Source organism: Scyliorhinus torazame, chromosome 13 (assembly GCF_047496885.1).
Source record: "Scyliorhinus torazame isolate Kashiwa2021f chromosome 13, sScyTor2.1, whole genome shotgun sequence".
Taxonomy (NCBI): domain Eukaryota; kingdom Metazoa; phylum Chordata; class Chondrichthyes; order Carcharhiniformes; family Scyliorhinidae; genus Scyliorhinus; species Scyliorhinus torazame.
Window position 1 is genome coordinate 61,554,591 of NC_092719.1, and position 24,001 is coordinate 61,578,591.

General features: G+C 48.7%; 1 protein-coding gene across 2 annotated transcripts in view; it reads left to right on the forward strand.

Annotated features, from left to right (window-relative positions):
* The window catches only part of LOC140388059 (copine-8), a 544,832-nt gene that overhangs the window by 419,132 nt on the left and 101,699 nt on the right, over positions 1 to 24,001 (forward strand). For both annotated transcript variants that reach the window (XR_011934073.1, XM_072471659.1), the window contains exon 12: positions 11,271 to 11,324. Coding sequence is in view for 1 of the 2 variants with exons in the window: in XM_072471659.1 (XP_072327760.1) it covers positions 11,271 to 11,324 (54 nt within the window). In the remaining variant the exon portion in view is untranslated. The remainder of the gene's footprint in view (positions 1 to 11,270; positions 11,325 to 24,001) is intronic.

Genomic DNA, 24,001 nt, shown 5'->3' on the forward strand with positions numbered 1-24,001 from the left:
CAGCCCTAGCCGAAGGGGAGCCCAACCTGAGAAGAGGAAGTATTGTCAAGGCGCCGAGGAAATGGGCGCCATGAGAGGGAGGGACAATTCCCCCGTCCCCGAACTACTGGACTAGAACAGGACTAGGAACCAGCACAATGCTCACCGAGATGAAGAAAAGAATAGAAACAGAGCTTCCAAGTAGGGAGTGCCCAGACCACCCCAGAGTGACCACTGTCGCAGAAAGGACACCCAAAGAAAACCACCTCCCTACCAACCAGCCATAACCATCTGCGCCAACAATACACATCACGATCCAACAGTTCAAGAGAGGAGCAAAGAGAGAGACCCAATTGGCAAGAAAAAAAACCTCAACCCTAAGGAAGGGGCATAAGGAACCTGTTGGGAACTCGCCCTCCACCCCTCACCAGGGACCAGGCCCAAGGATACACCCTGCCTGGCTCCCACCTCCCGATCCCGCTAGGACAGTATGCAGCAGGATCTTGATGACACGGAGGCATGCCCTCACCAAGGAAAGCAGTCCACCAAGTGCAAGACCGCTCCCATATAGTTCCATCTCCTCCCCAAAAGCACCCCGCAATTCATCAAAGTGACCCGAAACCCCCGGCTAAGACAGCATCTTCAATAGCATATTTGATGGCGGCCACCATCCGTGCACGCAGCACCGCCAAGGCGAGAGTCCGCCCAACAGCAACTGTGCCACCACAAGTCGGGCCCCACCCGAGCCCACCCCAGCTGCCACGAACAAATGAGGACACCATCATTTCATCTAGGCTTTTGTCGCATAGATGCCAACCAGGAATCTCCGGGGAAACAGCACAAGTCACGCAGCCCAAGAAAAGACAAACACGAAATTGCACCAGGATGAAACAATGGATCAAAAGATGACCAGAACCGGAGCCCGTGAAAGCCCGACTGCTCCCGTGCTCACACAATGCTAACCCCCATTTATACCATTTTGAAGCCACCATGTTTGTCGGAACAACTGATGAATCCTAAGAAATAATCCTAGATTCAACTGTACATTTTATTTTGGCTATTTAATTGTTTTTTAAAATTATCCTTTATGAAGGGCAATGATTCCCTCCACACCAGTGCAGAAGCAACACATTTGTTCCCAGTTTCTGTCACTGAGTTATCAGGATAATGCTCGGAACATTCCTGACATGATTAACTCATGTCTCCAACATTCCCATCTTTGCCCCTCATTTGAATGAATGACATTTGCTTTTGTTAAAGATCAGGAAGTTAATGCTTTGGACTCACTGTCCCAGGGAGATATTAAGGGTTTTAGCGACATGAAGGATGCTGAGAGTCAAGAAGCAAAACTATGTCATCAGTGATGTGATCGTTTAAGACTTACCTGTAACATATTTTCTTTCATAGATAAAACTTATTGCATCATGCATTCAAATATACATTCAGTATCTAGATTACAGGTATAAAATAATCTCAAAAAGTGAAAGGACAAAAGAAATTAGCAGTTGCATTCATAACTAGAATTTGCGTTTTGAAAACTTGGGGAAAAAAATGGAATTTGAAGTCAAATAGAAAAGAAGTTTTCATGTACTTTCCAGGGAACTGGAACAGATAGGCTTGGATTTTCCAACCCTGCTGTGGAGCGACCTGCTATGTGGGAGTGGTGGCCCAGCCAAAAGGTCATTGACTTTCAGTGGGACAGGATGATCCTAGCGGGGCCTGAAAATCCCACCCTAAGTTTAAACAAAGGACTTCCTATCGCTTGTTACATAAGAGCTTATACTACATGTAGACTATGGAAACTCATTTCTTGTTAATGTATTGTACAAACATCAATTTTCGAAATGCACACCTTCGGACACTACCGTTTGAAGGGTTCGAACTGCCTGGAATGGTTCAGGAGACGGTATAAAGCTGGTTTTGCACAGGGCTAACCAGGGGCTGGTTTAGCACAGGGCTAAATCGCTGACTTTTAAAGCAGACCAAGGCAGGCCAGCAGCGCGGTTCAATTCCCGTACCAGGCTCCTTGAACAGGTGCCGGAATGTGGCGACAAGGGGCTTTTCACAGTAACTTCATTTGAAGCCTACTTGTGACAATAAGTGATTTTGATTTCATTTTTCATTTCATGAAGCTGGCAGAGTCCTTTGGATCGGATAGGCACCCTTTGGGGATGGAACCAGATAGACCTTTGGAGAGGTTGAGTGGTCTTTGAGGTTGTTAAAGGTAGACACCAATGCGCATAATAAGTGGATAAACTCATTGGAACTGCCTAGCTGAAAGGAACTGTCAAGAAAACTATCAAGCTGTCAAGAGAACATTTAATACCAAAACTGCATATGTAAACACTTAGATGGAAATCCTGCTGTGCCCTGCTGGCCAGTAGATGGCAATCTCACTGACAATTTCCTCATCTTTATAAACTGGATTAGACATTGCGAGTACAACAGTTACATATTGAAAATCTATATGGGATATGTAGGGGAATAAAAAGCAAATCAAGTGAATTTGGGTTTGGGGAAGCAGCCGGGGGGGGGGGTTTGGTATTCATACGTGTTGTTTTTTTGTTGTTATGATGATCCTGTCTCACACAACTGGTGAACTAATGTATTCAGTTGTGAAGAATGTGGTCCCAGGAGGTGACACTGAAAGTGCCATTTGCCAGGCACTGTTTGCAACCTGCTCTCCAATAGGCTTACCCTGCACAATAAAACAGCTTGTTCAAATATTTTTGTCATGTTCCCGCAGCTTAACTAAGGGGTTTCAGTGAATGGCAATCAGAGGCCTCCATTATTGGGCATTAGCAGATAGTGTGGGGCTGCCCCCCTTCTTTTGAAGTTCTATCAGCAGCAGGGGTAGAACAGCGCTTTGAAAACTTGGCCCTTGGAATAAAAGGAAGTGGAGGTGCAACATTAACGGGGACACCCCATTATAAGAAAAGACCGCCCTCTAACATTTTCATTTAAGACTTCCCTGAAGTGGTGGAGCTCCTTTGCTATTTTAGCATCACTCTTTGTAAACACGCACACACACACAGAAGGGTTGGCAATTGTGTCTTCATAAAAATAGCTAAACTGATAAAAGACAATGTGGTGGTGGTGAGGTGGATGTTGATATGACAGTGGCCTGAGATGTTTTTTGTTCTGGAGAAACTCCATTGTTGTGTTATATTTTACATTGGTGCTCCAGGGGGTTGGCAGTTCTGATGGTGCGTTTGTAGCCACAAGCACCAAACATTGCACAATACCAGTTCAAGCTTTGCTGTTATAGCGAGACACTGAGCAGAGACCAAATCAAGGAAAGTGGAAGAGTGAGTTCGTCCAGGATATAGAAACATTGGGAAAAGAATAGGTTGTTCAGTTCCGCAAATCCATTCCGCCATGCAGTTAGATCATAGCTAATCTAAACTGCAACTTAAGGGAATGGAAACCAATTTTATACACCATATCCTTGTAATTTAATCCAACTACCTTCAAATAAAAGACCAACATTTATTTAGCCTATTTGATGACTTTTTGTACCTGTACAATAGCTTTAGTTGCTTTTACTGTTCCCACGTTTGGATTCTATCTGCAGCTTTCACTAAGGCTGTATAACTGCTTGATTCCATCTGCAAAGCCTACTGTGCACCGCAACGTACTATCATCTGCAGACTTGGCCACACAACTCTATTCCTTCTTCCAGGTTCAAATGAAAATCTGAAATCCCAATATAGTTCCCTGAGGACTATTGCTTGTCACATCATGTCACTCAAAGAATTAATGTTTTAACCTAACTCTGTCTCCCAGCTCCAAACAAATTAACAACCCATATCACAAGGTTGCCTTCAATTCAGTCAGCTCTCATGTTTTTGCTGAAAATCTCATGTAGAACCTTATCAAAAACCTTCCAGAAGTACCCATGATGTGGAGATGCCGGCGTTGGACTGGTGTGAGCACAGTAAGAAGTCTTACAACACCAGGTTAAAGTCCAACAGGTTTGTTTCAAATCACTAGCTTTCGGAGCACTGCTCCTTCCTCAGGTGAATGGATTCACCTGAGGAAGGAGCAGTGCTCCGAAAGCTAGTGATTTGAAACAAACCTGTTGGACTTTAACCTGGTGTTGTAAGACTTCTTACTGTTCCAGAAGTACATATAGCATACATTCATTGACACTTCACTAGTCACCATGTGAGTGACGAGCTCAAAAAGCAATTCAACTACATTCAGCAAAGACAAAGCCAGACTGAGCCTTTTTGATCAGCTGTTACATGTCCAAGTGTCAATCTGGCCTGAGGGTTCCAACCCCATCATCCGGAAAAAATGTGGGTCAGAAACCAGGAGATGCTGGCGGTAGGGCCTGGAGGCCGGTTTTTAATGAGATGGCCCCATCCAATTTAGGACAGTGGGTGAGCTCCTGAGTTTGAGGACCGATAGCAGTCTCCCTAGCACTAATGGATTGATAGTTCCACTGTTAGAGCTGGGAGTTGTGGAAGTAGACACTGAGTGGCGAGGGCTCCATTCCATTCCTAGTCATTGACCACAAGTTAGCTAACTTAGAGCACCAGAAGAGTTAGGGCCTTCAGACATCAGGGGAAAGCCTCCAAAAGTAACAGGCAGTGCCGAGACTGTGGACAATTTTCAGTGGCACCTTTCAAGTAGATTGAAATCACCAGAGTCGATGTTTCTGTGCCCCCCCCCCTCCCCCCCCCCCCCCCGTCCCCCCCGCCTGCTGCTGGGAGACCCCCATGGTTTAAGGGACATTCTCCTGATGCAATGGATTCCCTGTGTACCAGATTGAGAATCCGTTCATGGTCAGGAGAGTGCCCTTTACTCTTCTTGTTTGGGCAGCTGGCTCGCATTTCGGACCTGCTGTCTCCTGCAAAATCACTCCGAGGTGAGGGACGGTGTCGGAAAGCCAGCACGCCCCTCGGTGATGTGAAATTTCAGCCTCACCACCTGTGGTGCTGCGTCCTCAGCCTAACAAATACTTAGTTCCCTGCCTCTGATATAAGCCAACACACAATTCCTGAATCTAGAGAGGTTTGGAAAACTATTCCATTAAATATTCCTTTTAACACATAGAATGGAGACCATCAACTCCTAAAGATTTAGCTATCTTGAGTCTCGTAATTATTTTAATATTACCTTTTTTCTAACTTCTATTAAATCCACAAAGTTCCTCTCCTTAATCTAGTTTAGGTCCCCTTGACTTCTGAAAAATGTTACAAAGTACTTTTAACAAATCTGCCATTTCCTTACTATCCATTATAGTGTCACCGTCATCTGTCTTCAATGGACCCATATTCCCATTCCCTATTATCTATCTCTTGCCCTTGATACATTTATAAACCTTTTTGCTTTTGGCTTTGATATGCCTTGCTATATATTTTTTTCATTTTGTCTTGCACACGTTTACTTCTTTTGTATCCCTTTGTTGCTTTTTATAGCTCTCCCATTCTGCTGGATTTCCACTTTTCATTGCAGTTGTGTAAGTCTTTTCTTTCATCTTGACACTATCCTCTATTTTGTTGTTGACCAAGTTGCTGTTTTAGGGTATGCAATATTTTGCAACTTGCAAAATATTTATTTGAATACTTTGTATTATTTGTGGGTTTACTCATGAACAGTTCAGCCCCGTTTTATGTGGGCAAATTATTACTGTCGAGAATCAATGCAAATAGCACCACGGGCTGTCATCAGTCTACCCTGTCAGCAATGAATGATGCACGTGCTGGGAAACCCTTATGAATGTGGAATGAAAACAGAAAATGCTAGATAAACTCATCAGGTCTGACAGCATCAGTGGAGTGAGAAACGGAGTTATCATTTCGCGTCCATATGGGTAGCAATGTGACGGATTACATTGTTGGAGAGGGGGGTGGGGACGCTGTAGCAGAATAGAAGGTCAGAGATAAGTGGGAGCTAAGGAGAGATCGACAAAGATGTCATGGACACAAGTCAAAGGAAGTATTAATGGTAGTACTGAAGACTAAAGGAGGTGCTGATAGTAGCACAATTGTAAGATAGCAGAAATGTGTTAATAGGAGAACAAAGGTTCTTTCGATTTGCTTTCACTTAACACTGACAAGTGACAGGTGACCCTGGGGGCGAGGGGGGAGGCAGGGAGGAATATGCATGGCCGGGGGAGGGGGGGGGAGGGGGGGTGGCAGTGTTGCATTGGGACAAACAAAAAAGGGTCAAGATGGGGAGAAAGTTCACAGTCTAAATTTGTTGAACTCATGTTGAGACAAGAAAACTGTAATGTGCCTGATCGGAAGATTAGAGGCGAAATGCTCCATCCTGCCACACCCATTTTCTGGTTTGGCGCGCTCCCGCCTCCAGTTTGCGTTGGGTTTCACGAGAACATCGCAGCAGGCCAAAGAAAGACATGTGGGCATGAGAGCAAGATGATGAGTTGAAATGGCAAGCGACAGGAAAGTTGAGGTCATGCTTGTGGGCTGAGGAAAGTGGTCACACAGTCTGTGTTTAATATCCCCAATGTGGAATGTGGTTTTGATTAAGAAAAGATAAATGCTGTGTGTTTTACATAGTGTGTATTAACCTCATATTTTGATAGTGCCAATTTAACAGTTTGGTGGATACTGGTGCAAAATCTTCCTAAATTCATACATCTGGGGCGTCATTCTCCGACCCGCATGGCCGTTGGCCGCCGTGAATCCCGCCCCCGCCCCCGCCGAAGTCTCCGCTCCCGGAGATTGGGCGGGGGCGGGAATCCAGCCGCGCCGGTTGGCGGGACCCCCCGCTGGATTCTCCGGCCCGGACGGGCCGAAGTCCCGCCCAGGAATTACCTGTTCTGCCGACATAAATCAAACCTGGTATTTACCGGCGGGACCAGGCGGCGTGGGCGGGCTCCGGGGTCCTGGGGGGGGGGCGCGGGGCAATCTGACCCCAGGGGGTGCCCCCACGGTGGCCTGGCCCGCGATCGGGGCCCACCGATCCGCGGGCGGGCCTGTGCCGTGGGGGCACTCTTTCCCTTCCGCCTCCGCTACGGCCTCCACCATGGCGGAGGCGGAAGAGACTCTCCCCACTGCGCATGCGCGGGAAACTTTCAGCGGCCGCTGACGCTCCCGCGCATGCGCGGGGAAACTGACAGCGGCCGCTGACGCTCCCGCGCATGCGCCGCATTTCCGCGCCAGCTGGCGGGGCAACAAACGCCATTTCCGCCAGCTGGCGGGGCGGAAATCCCTCCGCCGTCGGCCTAGCCCCTCAATGTTGGGGCTAGGTCACCAAAGATGCGGAGACTTCCGCACCTTTTTGCCGGTGCGATGCCCGTCTGATTTGCGCCGGCTTTGGCGCCAGTCGGCGGGCATCCCGCCGTTGGGGGAGAATTTCGCCCCTGTTCAGCAACCTAAGCAAGTGTATCCGTGGAAACATAGAAAATGGGGGCAGGAGTAGACCATTCGGCCCTGAGAGCCTGCTCCCCCATTAGTAATGCTCAGAAAGAATGTAAACCCTATGTAAACAGGAATTAATTGATCTTCGGCCTTGTAACATGACATTGAAATTTCTCAACTGCTTTGTGAAACCAACTCCAAAATTCCACACAGTGCTACAGTTAGAGTAGATGGAACGCCCCAGAGTAATGCGAAATCAAACACTTACATGTGTCTTCTTATCTTTGATATATTTAGCTTAGCTCATCAGTAAAAATGTACACATTAATTCATTTGCATTAATGCTTTGTCACTTCTTTGTCTGTAACTTCATAAATAATTTATTCAATGTTAGAACAAAGAAATGCTTGGTTTTTTATGTAGTCAATTTCATTTTCCATGTTGTCATGTGGGAGTACCTTTAAGAAATGGGTGTTTATAAATGGGTGTGTGATGCACTATCAATTACCACAAAGACGAGAGTAGTGGAATAATCGAGGCTTTATTGAGCAAAGATGTTGTGCCTCCTGAAGCTGGAATCAGAATGGCTGCAGCACCGGCGAGCACACACATTTATACGCCGCCTACTGGGCGGAGCCAGCAGGCAGGGATTTACCCATGTACCTCTAGTATATGTGTCTTACCGTAATACATATAATACAGCTAGTGGTGACTACCACTTTCACCCCCTGTTAAAAAAAAGAGTCTGGCGGGGGTGGTGGAAAAAAATGTACAAGTTCAGTCTGTCGGGGGCCTTGATCCTCCTCTGTGATCTCCTCAGTCCTGCTGGTGATGTGGGCGCCGACTTGGTCACCTGTGACTCCGGGAGCATGATGTCCTCGTCTTCATCACCCCTGAGTGGACCCAGTGGGAGGATGGATCCTCCTGGGGCGGGGCTGCTGTGAGGTTCGCTGGGGGAGGGTGAGTGGCATAGGGGTGAATGAGGCAAACGGAGTGGGGGGCGGGGGGGGGGGCGGGGGGGGGGGGTGTCAGGTCGGGGGCCGTGGGTGGGGATCCAGCGGGTGCCAGGTCCCGGAGGAAGGCTGTGTCCTGGCGCCCGTCGGGGTGCGCCACGTAGGCGTACTGCGAGTTTGCGTGTATGAGGTGGACCCTTTCGACCAAAGGGTCCGACTTACGGGTCCGCACGTGCTTGCGAAGGAGGACGGGTCTAGGAACTGTCAGCCATGTTGGGAGCGAGACCCCGGAGGTGGACTTCCTGGGGAAGGCAAAGAGATGTTCATAGGGGGTTTTGTTAGTCGCGGAGGAGCGACCGGATGGAGTGGAGCGCGTCGGGGAGGACCTCCTGCCAGCGGGAGACCAGGAGATTTTTAGACCGCAGGGCCAGCAGGACGGCCTTCCAGACCGTCCCGTTCTCCCTCTCCACCTGCCCATTTCCCCGGGGGTTGTAGCTTGTCGGCCTGCTCGAGGCAATGCCCTTGCTGAGCAGGAACTGACACAGTTCATCACTCATAAAGGAGGATCTCCGATCGCTGTGGACGTAGATGGGGAAACCGAACAGAGTGAAGATACTGTGGAGGATTTTAATGACCGTGGCAGAAGTCATATCGGGGCATGGGACAGCGAAAGGGAACCGGGAGTACTCATCAACCACGTTCAGAAAGTACGTGTTGCGGTCGGTGGAGAAGAGGGGCCCTTTGAAGTCCATGCTGAGGCGCTCAAAGGGGGCAAGAGGCCTTCACAAGGTGCGCTCGATCTGGCTGGTAGAAGTGCTGCTTGCACTCTGTGCAGACCTGGCAATCTCTGGTGACAGTCCTGACCTCCTCAATGGAGTAGGGCAGGTTGCGGGCCCTGATGAAATGGAAGAACTGGGTGACCCCCGGGTGGCAGAGGCCATCGTGGAGAGCCCGGAGTTGGTCCACTTGTGCGCTGGCACATGGATTGCGGGATCGGGCATCAGGGGGCTCGTTGAGCTTCCCGGGGTGATACAAAATCTTGTAATTATAGGTGGAGAGCTCCACCTCAAGATCTTATCCTTCTTGATCTTGCCCCGCTGTGTATTATTGAACATGAAGGCAACCGACCGTTGGTCAGTGAGGAGAGTGAATCTCCTGCGGCCAGGTAATGCCTCCAATGCCGCACAGCTTCCACAATGGATTGGGCCTCCTTTTCGACAGAGGAGTGCCGAATTTCAGAGGCATGGAGGGTGCGGGAAAAGAAGACCACGGGCCTGCCCGCCTGGTTGAGAGTGGCCGCCAGAGCTACATCCGATGCATCGCTCTCGACCTGGAAGGGGAGGGACTCGTCGACCGCGTGCGTCGTGGCCTTGGCGATGTCTGCCTTGATGAGGTTGAAGGCCTGACGGGCCTCAGCCATCAGGGGAAAACTGTGGACCGAATGAGTGGGTGGGCCTTGTCCGCATAGTTAGGGACCCACTGGGCATAGTAGGAGAAAAACCCCAGGCATCGTTTCAGGGCCTTGGGGCAGTGGGGGAGGGGGAGTTCCATGAGGGGGTGCATGCGGTCGGGGTCGGGCCCTAGAACTCCATTTTCTACAACATAGCCAAGGATGGCCAAGCGGTTGGTGCGGAACACGCACTTCTCCTTATTGTACGTGAGATTAAGGAGCTTGGCAGTATGGAGAAATTTTAGGAGGTTAGCGTCGTGGTCCTGCTGATCGTGGCCGCAGATGGTGACGTTGTCTAGGTACGGGAAGGTGGCCCGCAGTCCGTACAGTTGATTGACTGGCCGAACGTAATGTCCCTTCAGGAGCTCCATTGTTTCGGAGTAAGTGGGCGCATCCCGGATGAGAGGAAAAAATGTCAGGGCTCACCCGTGAATAAAGGACTTGGAGCTTCTGTGCGACCGAGGGTTCCGCAGTGGATGTTCGGAGATAGCTTTCGAAGCAGGCTAGCCAATGGTCAAAAGCGGACGTAGCATTGGCTGCTTGAGGGCTCAGCTGGAGGCGATCAGGCTTGATGCGAAGATCCATCATTTTAAAATTCTTTGCTCAATAAATTGATGCACTATCAATTACCACAAAGACGAGAGTAGTGGAATAATCAAGGCTTTATTGAGCAAGATGTTGTGCCTCCTGTAGCTGGAACCAGAGTGGCTGCAGCACCGGCGTGCACACACATTTTACGCTGCCTACTGGGCGGAGCCAGCAGGCAGGGATTTACCCATGTACCTCTAGTATATGTGTCTTACCGTAATACATATAATACAGCTTGTGGTGACTACCAGTGTGTATATAAATATCTGTAGTGAGAGTACCTTTAAGAAATGGGTGTTTACTACTGCATTGAAGTCAGAGAGTGGGTGGAGCTGGGCTGTCTGTCAGTTTTTTACTTTCGTTTTTGAGCAGCCTGCAGGGTGTGTTTTAGTTTTGTTTTTAGTGTTGGAGCTGCAGCCAGACCAAGCTGGGGTACTGCTGTTCTCTGTGCCATCAAAAGACTATCTCTTGATCATTTGGTGAATTCAGAATTATAAATATTTTCAGTAGTGACTTTAACGCGATGTGCTTCTGATAAAGGTTTTGTTTTTAAGTCTTATGGATGTTAAAAAGGAAAGCTTAAAGTTTTACTTAGTGTTGTAGTCTTTGGGGGTTGTATTTGAATTAATGGTTGCTAAGATGTTCACTGTTTGTTTTAAAAAGGTTAACTTGAGTTCATAGAATAAACATTGTTTTGCTTTAAAAAATACTTTTCCATTTCTGCTGTACCACACCTGTAGAGTGGGCCGTGGGCCCCCCATTCCACAATCTATTAAAAGTTGTGGGTCAGGTGAACTCCATGATATACTTTGGGGTTCTCTAAACCCTGGCCCATAACATTGTACAGAACTTATGATAGTTGTGTTCATTTTTCGGGTTACACAATGAATATTAATTTTCTGTATTTTAATTGAGGTATTTAACAACTCTTTAGAATAAGTGACAATTGATGATTTTATCTTGCAGGTGCTAAATCCAAAGAAGAAAGCAAAAAAGAAAAAATACATTAATTCTGGAACAGTAAGTACTTGAGTATTTAATGGCAATTCAAAAAAATATTTAAATGTCTCTGCATGAGCTGTCGATCATTTAGAGCGAGCAATTTAAGGAGTTGCTTTATTTACTCCTGGTTATTTCTTTTCAGGTTATTTTTATTCTGATGTGAATAATATGACCATAATTTTATATTTTAATTTTTTAGTTCACAATTTCTGTCTCCTTTGCTGCAGATACAGTACATTGATGCAGTTTGTGAGTTGATGCATGTGTGTACATTTGATAGTTTTAAGAATGTGAAACTTCTTAACTTGTACCGAGTTTTAGTGAATTTAGTTCTTACTTTTTGCTTGGTCCCTGCAATACAGTGTTCACAAATTCTTCACACCAAATTTGATTTATTAAATGACATGCATTCTGTAAGACTATTTTTGTTTGATTAAATCCTCTTAAGTTCCAAGTTTTGACTCTGGAGTTTGACGAGCAAATTCCTTGTTCACTTCCCCATTAGAAAAATGCCTTTTACATTCTTCCATTCACTTAAACATTAGCTAAACAATGTTGTGTGTAATAATACCAAAGGCTTGCGAATATGTGTATTTCAAAGAAGTTTTTAAAAGGGTCGTGGAAGGAAGGAGCATGATCTTTAACGATTTAAGGCAGTGATCGGAAAATCATGTGGTGAGAGCCTAAAGGTGCGATTAAACAGAAATTAAACAGAGTCCCCTGTCAAGCACGTTTAGTTGGATTTTTCTTGGTGCTGACAGCATCGAGAATGACACCAGTATTAAATGGGACTCTGCGGCATCTCGGATTGATCTCTAGAACCTTCTCCCCCCCCCCCCCCCACCCCCCATTGCGGCCACCGGACCCTCCCCCCCCACCAACGCCCCAACTCACCCATAAGGGGTTCATCGAGTCTCCCCGCACCTCACCTCATTAGGGCAGGGCACCCCCTGGCATGGGCATGATGCCATCTGGGCACCTTGGCACTGCCAGGCCGGCACCCAAGCATTGTGATTGCCAGCCTGGCAGTGCCACAGTGCCCATGTGGTATTGGGGAGACAGAGTACCACCCTGCCCAGGCCCCGGCCAGGGGCGGCCAATCGCCTGGGAGACGTCCCCCCAAGTGGCAGTGAGCCCGTTCCAGGTTTGTAGAAACCAGTGCTAAACGGTGCCGACACGGAATCTTCGAGGCCAGGCTGTTAGGTCCTGAGTGCGAGGTAGATCCGGCGTAGACATATTGAAGTGGAAACTAACTGCTAACTTGAACATGCAACTCTGGGTCCACATTTCAATGAGTGGGTTCCAAGTCGCAACACCTCGCGAGATCTCATTAGGTCTTGAAAAGCTTGTGATGAGCCCAGTAAATCTCACGAGCGGCCTCTCCCGAGATTTATCAGCCTCTTCGTTTCCCTATCCCTAATCGGTAGCTGCACGACCGATAATTTCCGATATGCTCTCTAAGATGGTGAGGCATCCTGATGAGGGGTCACAAACACTAAATAATTAATTTACCCCTGCAGGATCGTACAAATGTTTAGAAGATAGTGCAGAATAATATTCTCTGATTGTGTCCAAACAATATTCTTATGCCCTTCTTATGCACCAGATACTAAGTGTGTATGAAAATATGAGGGGCGGGATTCTCCGAACCCCCAGCCGGGCCGGAGAATCGGCGGGGGGCGGCGTGAATCCCACCCCACCGCCGGCTGTCGGATTCTCCAGCGCCGTTTTTTCGGCAGGGGCGGGAATCGCACCACACTGGTCCGGGGCCGTTGGCAGCGGCCCCCCCCGGCGATTCTCCGGCCCGCGATGAGCCAAGTGGCCGCCAGTTTTCGGTGGTTCCCGCCGTCGTGAAATACACCAGGTCCTTACCGGTGGGACCTGGCTCTGCGGGCGGCCTGCGGAGTCCTCGGGGGGGGGGCATGGGGGATCTTGCCCCGGGGGGGGTCGCTACGGTGGCCTGGCCCGCGATTGGGACCTACCGATCCGCGGGCGGCCTGTGCCGTGGAGGCACTCTTTCTCTCCGCGCCGGCCGGTGTAACGGTCTGCCATGGCCGACGCGGAGAAGAACCCCACTGTGCATGCACTGAGATGGCGCCAGCACACGCTGGTGCTCCTGCGCAAGCGCCAACTCGCGCCGGCCAGCGGAGGCCCATCGGTGCCGGTTGGCGCGGCGCCAAGTCCTTCGGCGCAGCTGGCGTGGCGCCAACCCCGCCGGCGCCGGCCTTGCCCCTAAAGGTGCGGAGGATTCCGCACCTTCCGGGCGACCCGGCGCCGGAGTGGTTCATGCCGCTCCTCGGCGCCGGTACGACCCGCCCCGCCGGTTAGGGGAGAATCGCGCCCGAGGTTGTTGACTTTTGTGGGAAGAACAAAAAGTAGAATATTATTTAAATGGAGAGAGATTGCAGAGTGCTGCAGTCCAGAGGTATCTGGTGGCCGTAAAGATGAATCACAAAACATTAGCTTGCAGGTACAGCAACCAATTAGAAAGGCGTATTGAATATTGGTCTTTATTGCAAGGGAGGTACATGGAGTATAAAGGAAAACTTACTACAACTGTGTAGGGCGTTGGTGCGGCCATACCTCGAGTACTGTGTCCAGTCTTTGGTCTCCTTACTTGAAGAGGGATATTCCGCCATTGGAAACCGTTCAGAGAAGGTTCACTTGGCTGTATCCTGGGATGAAGGAATTATGAGATCTTACGAGAAAAGATTGAGTAGATTGAGCCAATAGTCATTGGGGTTTAAATGGACGAGAGGCTGATCGAATCATATGCGATTCTGAGAGGGGTTTATCAGGGTGGATGCAGAGAGAATGTTTCCCCTCATGGGGGCATCTAAAACTAGTGGGCACATTTCAAATTAAGTGGGGCTGGATTCTCCGTTGGCCGGATCCTCCGCTTCGCAGGCAGCGCACTCACGCCCACTGATTTCCCGACGGCGTATGGGCTCCCACAATGGGAAACTCCCAGAAAACGGGTGCTGTGGGATGCAGAATCCCACCCGTGGCATCCCATTTAATATAGAAATGGGGAAGAATTTCCAACTCCATCTACAAGTTTGCTGCCGATACGACCATAGTGGGCCGGATCTCGATAGTGAACCTAGTGGAGTGGTGCAGTGACAACAATCTATCCCTCAATGCCAGCAAAACTAAAGAGCTTGTCATTGACTTCAGAGAGCAAAGTAATGTTACACACCCCAGTCAGCATCAACGGGGCCGAGGTGGAGATGGTTAGCAGTTTCAAATTCCTAGGGGTACACATCTCCAAAAATCTATTCTGGTCCACTCACGTCGACGCTACCAACAAGAGAGCACAACAGCGCCTATACTTCCTCAACAAACTAAGGAAATTCGACATGTCCACATTAACTCTGACCAACTTTTGCAGATGCATCATAGAAAGCATCCTATCTGGCTGCATCACAGCCTTGTATGGCAACTGCTCGGCCCAAGACCGCAAGAAACTTCAGAGAGTCGTGAACACAGCCCAGTCCATCACACGAACCTGCGTCCGACCCATTGACTCCATCTACACCTCCCGCTGCCTGGGGAAAGCGGGCAGTATAATCAAAGACCCCTCCCACCCGGCTTACTCACTCTTCCAACTTCTTCCATCGGGCAGGATATACAAAAGTCTGAGAACACGCACGAACAGACTCAAAAACAGCTTCTTCCCCGCTGTTACCAGACTCCTAAACGACCCTCTTATGGACTGACCTCATTAACTCTACACCCCTGTATGCTTCACCCGATGCCGGTGTTATGTAGTTACATTGTGTACCTTGTGTTGCCCTATTATATATTTTCTTTTATTTCCTTCTTTTCATGTACTTAATGATCTTTTGAGCTGCTCGCAGAAAAATACTTTTCACTGTACCTCGGTACACGTGACAATAAACAAACTCCAGAAGGTCTTTAATCTTTGGTATTGTCTTCCCCGCACAGCAATGGAGGCTGGGCCATTAAATATATTCAAGGCTGAGTTAAACAGATTTCTGACTGACAAGGGAGTCTTACAGTATCAGTCCCTTCGGACTCCTGCATTGATGTCACCTTGGCCAGCAGCTAAATTCCATGACTCCTTATTGTGTCCAACGCCTTAGAATAGGCTATTTATTCTAATGTTAACAGTATTGCTAAAAAAAAAGAGACATGCTGTCAAAGCTTTTTGTCTTGCACTCATCAGGGCAGATTTGCAAGAATGCCAAAACTCAATGGGTATTTATACTGCAATGAAAAGGGTGCTAATTGGTTGGCAAGAGAACTCTGATTGGTAAAGGCGGAGAAGATCTTTTTCCTCTTAGATTTGGTATTCTTGTAAATCTGTCCTGATGTGTGCAGGACGAAAAACTTTGACAGCATGTCTCTTTTTCTTCACAATACTGAAGTTCTGTACTACCAAATGACTATTAACAGTATTACTGTTAACAACACATTAGGATAGCACATTAAATGCTGGTGACATGTTAAAACCATATCAGAAAGCAATCAAATGTTACGATTTTCTAACCGGTACAATTTAATTGTACGCATTTGCTGACCCAACGAGCAGTAGAGGTCACAATGAGAAAGGCAATAAATTGAATTGCTGAAACTTAAACCAATAATATAATTAAAGAAACATGAAAGCTATATTTTTTATCAGCATTTGTCTTGCAGAAAATATAATAATTGGTACTGAACTCATTTTCCTCATTCGTAAAATGAATCATTTAACATTAGAAATTGGCTTGTCTCACCTCAGTGATTTGTGTTGAATCGGTTTGCATATCCTATGGTTTGGAATTTCACTTGAATCTTGATCGTGTGCTGAGATTTATAACTCCTGTGTGGCACAGTGGTTAGCACTGCTGCCTCATAGCACCAGGGACCCAGGTTCGATTCCCCGCTGGTCACTGTCTGTGCGGAGTTTGCACGTTCTGACTGTGTCTGCGTGGGTTTCCTCCGGGTGCTCCGGTTTCCTCCCACAGCCCAAAGACGTGCAGGTTAGGTGGACTGGCCACGATAAATTGCCCTTAGTGACCAAAAAGGTTAGGAGGGGTTGTTGGGTTACGGGGATAGGGTAGAAGTGAGGGCTTAAGTGGGTCGGTGCAGACTCGATGGGCCGAATGGCCTCCTTCTGCACGGTATGTTCTATGTTCTATGACCCAGGTTCAATTCCAGCCTTGGGTGATTGTCTGTGTGGAGTTTGCACATTCTCCCTGTGTCTGTGTGTGTTTCCTCCGGGTGCTACAGTTTCTTCCCACAGTCCAAAGATATGCAGGTTAGGTGGATTGGCCATGATAAAATTGTCCCTTAGTCTCCAAAGATATACAGGTTAGGTAGGGTTTCGAGGATAGGATGGGGAAAACACTTACCTTCACAGGAGCAGGCCAGTCGATTTCAGCGGGAGCGGTGCGCAAGTGATTTCTGGGAGGTAAGTTTATCCTTTAAAAAAAACACTTCTTGTCTGTTTATTTATTTCGACCTGTGGACTCCGCCCCCCCCCCCAACCAATAAATTCTGGTGGAGAGGAAACCCGAGACACTACACGTGTAGTGTCTCCCACCCGCCCTCCTCCTCTAACCTAATAATAAGACCCATTGGTGTGAGGTAAGTGCCATATTATATTATTATTAGCATTATTATATTATATTATTAGCATTGCGCAGGTCAAGGAGACACAGCCGGAGTGAGAGAGATACAGACAGTGAGAATTTGGTAGTTTGGTGCAGTAAGGTAACCAGGAAAGGTAAGTGGTTAATCTAATTGTGCTGTTTTTCAGTTAAAAGTGGAGGGTAGTGTCTGATTGGCTGAAGCTGCCCCCACCATAAACTTAAATTAAACTAATTAATTAATTAGTGATGGCTGGTCAGGTGATGTGCTTGAGCTGCTTGATGTGGGAACTGGCAGATTCCATTGCGAGCTGCAGCGACCACATCTGCAGTAAGTGTTGGCTGCTCGAAGAGCTTCGGCTCAGAGTTGATGAGCTGGAATCTGAGCTTCAAACACTGAGGCACATCCGGGAGGGGGAGACTTACCTGGACACTGTGTTTCAGGAGGCAGTCACACCTGTCTGAGTAAGTAGTTTAAATCCTGCTAGTGGCCAGGGACAACAGGGTGTGACTGCAAGTCAGGCAGGTAAAGGGAACCAGCAGTCAGGAACTCAGGAGCCTCAGCCCTTGACTCTGTCCAACAGGTATGAGGCACTTGCTCCCTGTGTGGATGGCGAACAAGGTTGCAGGAAGGATGAGTCAGCTGACCAAGGCACCATGGTTCAGCAGGCCATTCAAGGGGAGGGAGTAAATAGGCAAGTTGTAGTTGTAGGGGATTCTATTATCAGGGGGATAGATAGTATCCTTTGTGAGCAGGATAAAGAGTCCCGCATGGTATGTTGCCTGCCCGGTGCTAGGGTGCGGGACATCTCTGACCGGCTTGAAAGGATACTGGAGAGGGAGGGGGAGGATCCAGTTGTTGTGGTCCATGTCGGTACCAACAACATAGGCAAGTCTAGGAAAGAGGACCTGTTTAGAGATTATAAAGAGCTAGGATTCAAATTAAAAAACAGGTCCTCAAGGGTCATAATCTCCGGATTACTGCCCGAGCCACGTGCAAATTGGCATAGGGAGGCAAGAATAAGGGAAGTTAACACGTGGCTGAAAGAGTGGTGTGGGAATGAGGGGTTCCTTTTCATGGGACACTGGCATCAGTTTTGGGACAGGGGGGACCTATACCGTTGGGATGGTCTCCACCTGAACCGAGCTGGGACCAGTGTTCTGGCGAAAAGAGTAAATATGGTGGTCAATAGGACTTTAAACTAAAGATTGGGGGGGAAGGGAAAGTCAGGGAACCAAGAGGTGAAGTAATCAGTGGGAAGCGTAGCTGCTTAGGAATACAAAAAAGCACGAAAAGACAGAACTCAGGAGAGGTTACAATAGTCCCCATCCCACAAAATATGACACAGTGTATGGAAAGGCTCAGTAAACCAAGGTCCACCACACTAAGAAAACAAAAAGGGACGGTCAATAGAGAATTAAAGGTGCTATATTTAAATGCGCGCAGTGTACGGAACAAGGTAGATGAGCTTGTGGCCCAGATTGTGACTGGCAGGTATGATGTGGTAGGCATCACAGAGACATGGTTGCAGGGGGTTCAGGACTGGCATTTAAACATCGTGGGATTCACAACCTATCGAAAAGACAGAGAGGTGGGCAGAGGGGGCGGGGTTGCCTTGTTAATTAGGAATGAAATTAAATCAATAGCTCAAAACAACATGGGGTCGGATAATGTGGAGTCTGTGTGGGTAGAGTTGAGGAACCACAAAGGCAAAAAAAACATAATGGGAGTTATGTACAGGCCTCCTAACAGTGGTCAGGACCAGGGGCACAAGATGCACCACGAAATAGAAAGTGCATGTCAGAACGGCAAGGTCACAGTGATCATGGGGGACTTTAATATGCAGGTGGATTGGGTAAATAATACTGCCAGTGGACCCAAGGAAAGGGAATTCATTGAATGTTTACAGGAGGGCTTTTTGGAACAGCTTGTGATGGAGCCCACGTGGGAACAGGCCATTCTGGACTTAGTGTTATGTAATGAGCCAGACTTGATTAAAGATCTTAAAGTAAGGGAGCACTTCGGAGGCAGTGATCATAATATGGTCGAATTCAATCTCCAATTTGAAAGAAAGAAGGTAGAATCAGATGTAAAGGTGTTACAGTTAAATCAAGGTAACTACAGGGGCATGAGGGAGGAACTGACGAAAATCGACTGGGAGCAGACCCTAGTGGGAAAGACAGTAGAACAGCAATGGCAGGAGTTTCTGGGAGTAATTGAGGACACAGTACAGAGGTTCATCCCAAAGAAAAGAAAGGTTATCAGAGGGGGGATTAGGCAGCCATGGCTGACAAAGGAAGTTAGGGAATGCATGAAAGCAAAAGAGAAAGCCTATAATGTGGCAAAGAGTAGTGGGAAGTCAGAAGATTGGGAAGGCTACAAAAACAAACAGAGGATAACAAAGAGAGAGATAAGGACAGAGAGGATCAAATTTGAAGGTAGGCTAGCCAGTAACATTAGGAATGATAGTAAAAGTTTCTTTAAATACATTAAAAAGAAACGGGAGGCAAAAGTTGACATTCGGCCACTCCAAAATGACGCTGGTAATTTTGTGATGGGAGACAAGGAAATAGCCGAGGAACTGAATAAGTACTTTGCGTCAGTCTTCACAGTAGAAGACATGAGTAATATCCCAACAATTCCGGAGAGTCAGGGGACAGAGTTGAATATGGTAGCCATCACAAAGGAGAAAGTGCTAGAGAAACTAAGAGGTCTAAAAATTGACAAATCTCCAGGCCCAGATGGGCTACATCCTAGAGTTCTAAAGGAGATAGCTGAAGAAATAGTGGAGGCGTTGGTGATGATGTTTCAACAGTCACTGGAGTCAGGGAAAGTACCAGAGGATTGGAAAATCGATGTTGTAACCCCCCTGTTCAAGAAGGGAACAAGGAAAAAGATGGAAAATTATAGGCCAATTAGCCTAACCTCGGTTGTTGGCAAGATTCTAGAATCCATTGTTAAGGATGTGATTTCTAAATTCTTGGAAGTGCAGGGTCGGATTAGGACAAGACAGCATGGATTTAGTAAGGGGAGGTCGTGCCTGACAAACCTGTTAGAGTTCTTTGAAGAGATAACAAATAGGTTAGACCAAGGAGAGCCAATGGATGTTATGAGTAAAATAAGGGCCCATGGTATTCGAGGCAAGGTACTAACATGGATTGACGATTGGCTGTCAGGCAGAAGGCAGAGAGTTGGGATAAAAGTTTATTTTTCGGAATGGCAACCGGTGACTTGTGGTGTCCCGCAGGGTTCAGTGTTGGGGCCACAGCTGTTCTCTTTATATATTAACGATCTAGATGACGGGACTGAGGGCATTCTGGCTAAGTTTGCCGATGATACGAAGATAGGTGGAGGGACAAGTAGTATGGAGGAGGTGGGGAGGCTTCAGAAAGATTTAGACAGTTTAGGAGAGTGGTCCAAGAAATGGCTGATGAAATTCAACGTGGGCAAGTGCGAGGTCTTGCACTTTGGAAAAAAGAATAGAGGCGTGGACTATTTTCTAAACGGTGACAAAATTCATAATGCTGAAGTACAAAGGGACTTGGGAGTCCTAGTCCAGGATTCTCTAAAGGTAAACTTGCAGGTTGAGTCCGTAATTAAGAAAGCAAATGCAATGTTGTCATTCATCTCAAGAGGCTTGGAATATAAAAGCAGGGATGTACATCTGAAGCTTTATAAAGCATTAGTTAGGCCCCATTTAGAATACTGTGAGCAATTTTGGGCCCCACACCTCAGGAAGGACATACTGGCACTGGAGCGGGTCCAGCGGAGATTCACACGGATGATCCCAGGAATGGTAGGCCTAACATACGATGAACGTCTGAGGATCCTGGGATTATATTCATTGGAGTTTAGGAGGTTGAGGGGAGATCTAATAGAAACTTACAAGATAATGAATGGCTTAGATAGGGTGGATGTAGGGAAGTTGTTTCCATTAGCAGGGGAGACTAGGACCCGGGGGCACAGCCTTAGAATAAAAGGGAGTCACTTTAGAACAGAGATGAGGAGAAATTTCTTCAGCCAGAGAGTGGTGAGTCTGTGGAATTCATTGCCACAGAGGGCGGTGGAGGCCGGGACGTTGAGTGTCTTTAAGACAGAAGTTGATAAATTCTTGATTTCTCGAGGAATTAAGGGCTATGGAGAGAGAGCGGGTAAATGGAGTTGAAATCAGCCATGATTGAATGGTGGAGTGGACTCGATGGGCCGAATGGCCTTACTTCCACTCCTATGTCTTATGGTCTTATGGTCTTATGGGGAGTGGGCCGAGGTCGGGTGCTCTTTCAGAGGGTCAGTGCAGACTCGAGAGGCAGAGCAGCTTCCTTCTGCAATGTAGGGACTCTCTGTTGTGTGAGAGAACAATGCATCATGAATTGTAGTTTTTGCTCTGCTTGTGTGAAACTTGATAATCCAGAAGAGTGAAGTACAGCAACCCCTATCAAAGACAAACATCATCATCCTCACAACACACATTTCCATCTCGTTTTGTGTCATCTGCAAACTTGGAAATATTACATTTACATTTTTTATTGTACATATTACAATCTTTAAATTACTTCGATAGCCATGATTGGCTTACATTTCCGGTTGGGTTTTTGTGCCTTAACAGGAATATGCATCTGTTGTTCCTGCTGCTCGTGTGGAGTCCAGGCAGTCTTACCAATTGCTCCAATGCCCATGTCAGGAGAGGTGACAACCCGCTGAACACACTAAGCTCTTAATGTTGACTTCTCCTGACCTGGGATGGGCTGGTGTAACTTTAAGCTATGAAAAGCACGAACTCGCACCTTTATGATTTTCAACTTTTGCCTTCATGACTTTCTCCCTGTGAAGTCCTCCCCTGTTTTCAGCTATCTGAGGTAGACAGTTGCAAAACTTTGGCCAGCCCCCAGGAAAATTCAAAAGCTTTGCAGAGACAAGCTCCTAATGAACAAGCATATGAGTTAAGAGCAGGAGCAGGCCACTGGGCCCCTCGAGCCTGCTCCGCCATTCAATAAGATCATGGCTGATCTGATTGTAACCTCAACCCACACATTCCTGCCTACCCCTGGTAACATTTCACCCCTTTCGTAACAGGCCCATCATGATGTTGATTGGCCTGTTTAGGAGTGCAGATGAGCTTGGCGACCCGGGTCCCTCCTGTCGTCTGGAGAATTGGAGACATCAGGGGCGTCATTCTCCGACCCCCCGCCGGGTCGGAGAATGGCCGTTGGCCGCCGTGAATCCCGCCCCCGCCCCCGCCGAAGTCTCCGGTACCGGAGATTGGGCGGGGGCGGGAATCGGGCCGCGCCGGTTGGCGGGCCCCCCCCCGTGATTCTCCGGCCCGGATGGGCCGAAGTCCCGCCGCTAAAATGCCTGTCCTGCCGGCGTAGATTAAACCACCTACCTTACCGGCGGGACATGGCGGCGCGGGCGGACTCCGGGGTCCTGGGGGGGGCGCGGGGCAATCTGGCCCCGGGTGGTGCCCCCATGGAGGCCTGGCCCGCGATCGGGGCCCACCAATCCGCGGGCGGGCCTGTGCCGTGGGGGCACTCTTTCCCTTCCGCCTTCGCCACGGTCTCCACCATGGCGGAGGCGGAAGAGACTCCCTCCTCTGCGCATGTGCGGGAATGCCGTCAGCGGCCGCTAACGCTCCCGCGCATGCGCCGCCCGGAGATGTCATTTCCGCTCCAGCTGGCGGGGCACCAAAGGCCTTTTCTGCCAGCTGGTGGGGTGGAAATCCGTCCGGCACGGGCCTAGCCCCTTAAGGTTGGGGCTCGGCCCCCCAAGATGCAGAGCATTCCGCACCGTTGGGGCGGCGCGATGCCCGACTGATTTGCGCCATTTTGGGCGCCAGTCAGCAGACATCGCGCCGATACCAGAGAATTTCGCCCCAGAATCGGAAAAAGGACATCCAAATGCACAATAGCACCGTCATTTTTTAAGCCACTTGCCTCCATTCCGACTCACTTTGTGCCATGAAAATCCTGCCCAGGGCCTCTCTGAGCTTTTACATGGAAAAGCTACAAGGAAAGAAGTGTGAATAGAAATAGAGATACTGGGGGTGATTCTCTGAGCCCCGCGCTGAGCCGTAGAATCGGAGCAACCACGCCACGACACCCCGGGCAAAATTCTCCTACCCGCCCCGCCACATTTCTGCTCCGACCGGCCGGCGGGAGTCTCCGTAACACCAGCCGGCCAATGGGGTTTCCCATTGTGGGGCAGCCCCACGCCGTCGGGAAACCCCCGGGCACCGGCAAAACGGAGACTCCCGCCGGCGGAGAATGACGCCCCCCCCCGATGCCGACGCCCGATTCTCCGAGGTGCAGAGAATTTGCGCCGGCGCGTTTGGCGTGGTGCCGACCACTGGCCGCTGGAATCGGCAGGGCCGCCGATTCTCCGGCCCGGATGGCCGTGCGGCTGCACCGACACGACAGAGTCCCGCCGACGGGAACTTTGCGGGGACGCTCAGGTGGCGGCCTGTGGAGGAGGGACGGGGGCTCCCTCACCGGTGGGGGGGGGGCCTCCGATGGTGTCTGGCCCATGATCGGGGCACACCGATCGGCAGGCCGGCCTCTCTAACGGCGGGCCTCCTTTCCTCCGCTGTCAATGTCACATCCCTGCGCCATTGTTGTGCGGGGCAGCCTGGGGGAGGACGGCCATGTGCTATTTGGCTACTGCCCAACTGCAGAAGCGCGGGACCCAAGGCGCCGCGTCTTTTACACGCGCCGGGTCTCCGACGCCGCGCCGTGGCCCCGCCCCCGCAAATCGCGCCACGCCCCGGCCAGCCCCATGGAGGCCCCAGAATAGGGGTCTGGGAACGGGCGCCGACGCCGGAGTAAAACACTCCGGTTTTTACTCCGCGTCGGCACTTAGACTCCCATTGGGAGAATCCCGCCCACCAAGTTTTGGTACTTCAAATATTTTAATTTAAATTTTCAAAAAATATGTGACAGAACGTAAGCTATTGGGCAGGGATAGTATAGGGTATGGGATGTAACATACTTCTTATTTGATTATTATTTTTTAAAAATTGCTCCCAAATCCAATTTAAAATACATTTAAGGAAGTATTGTCGTAATTAACATCTGAAACTTCATTAAAGCTTGGTTGAAGAAATA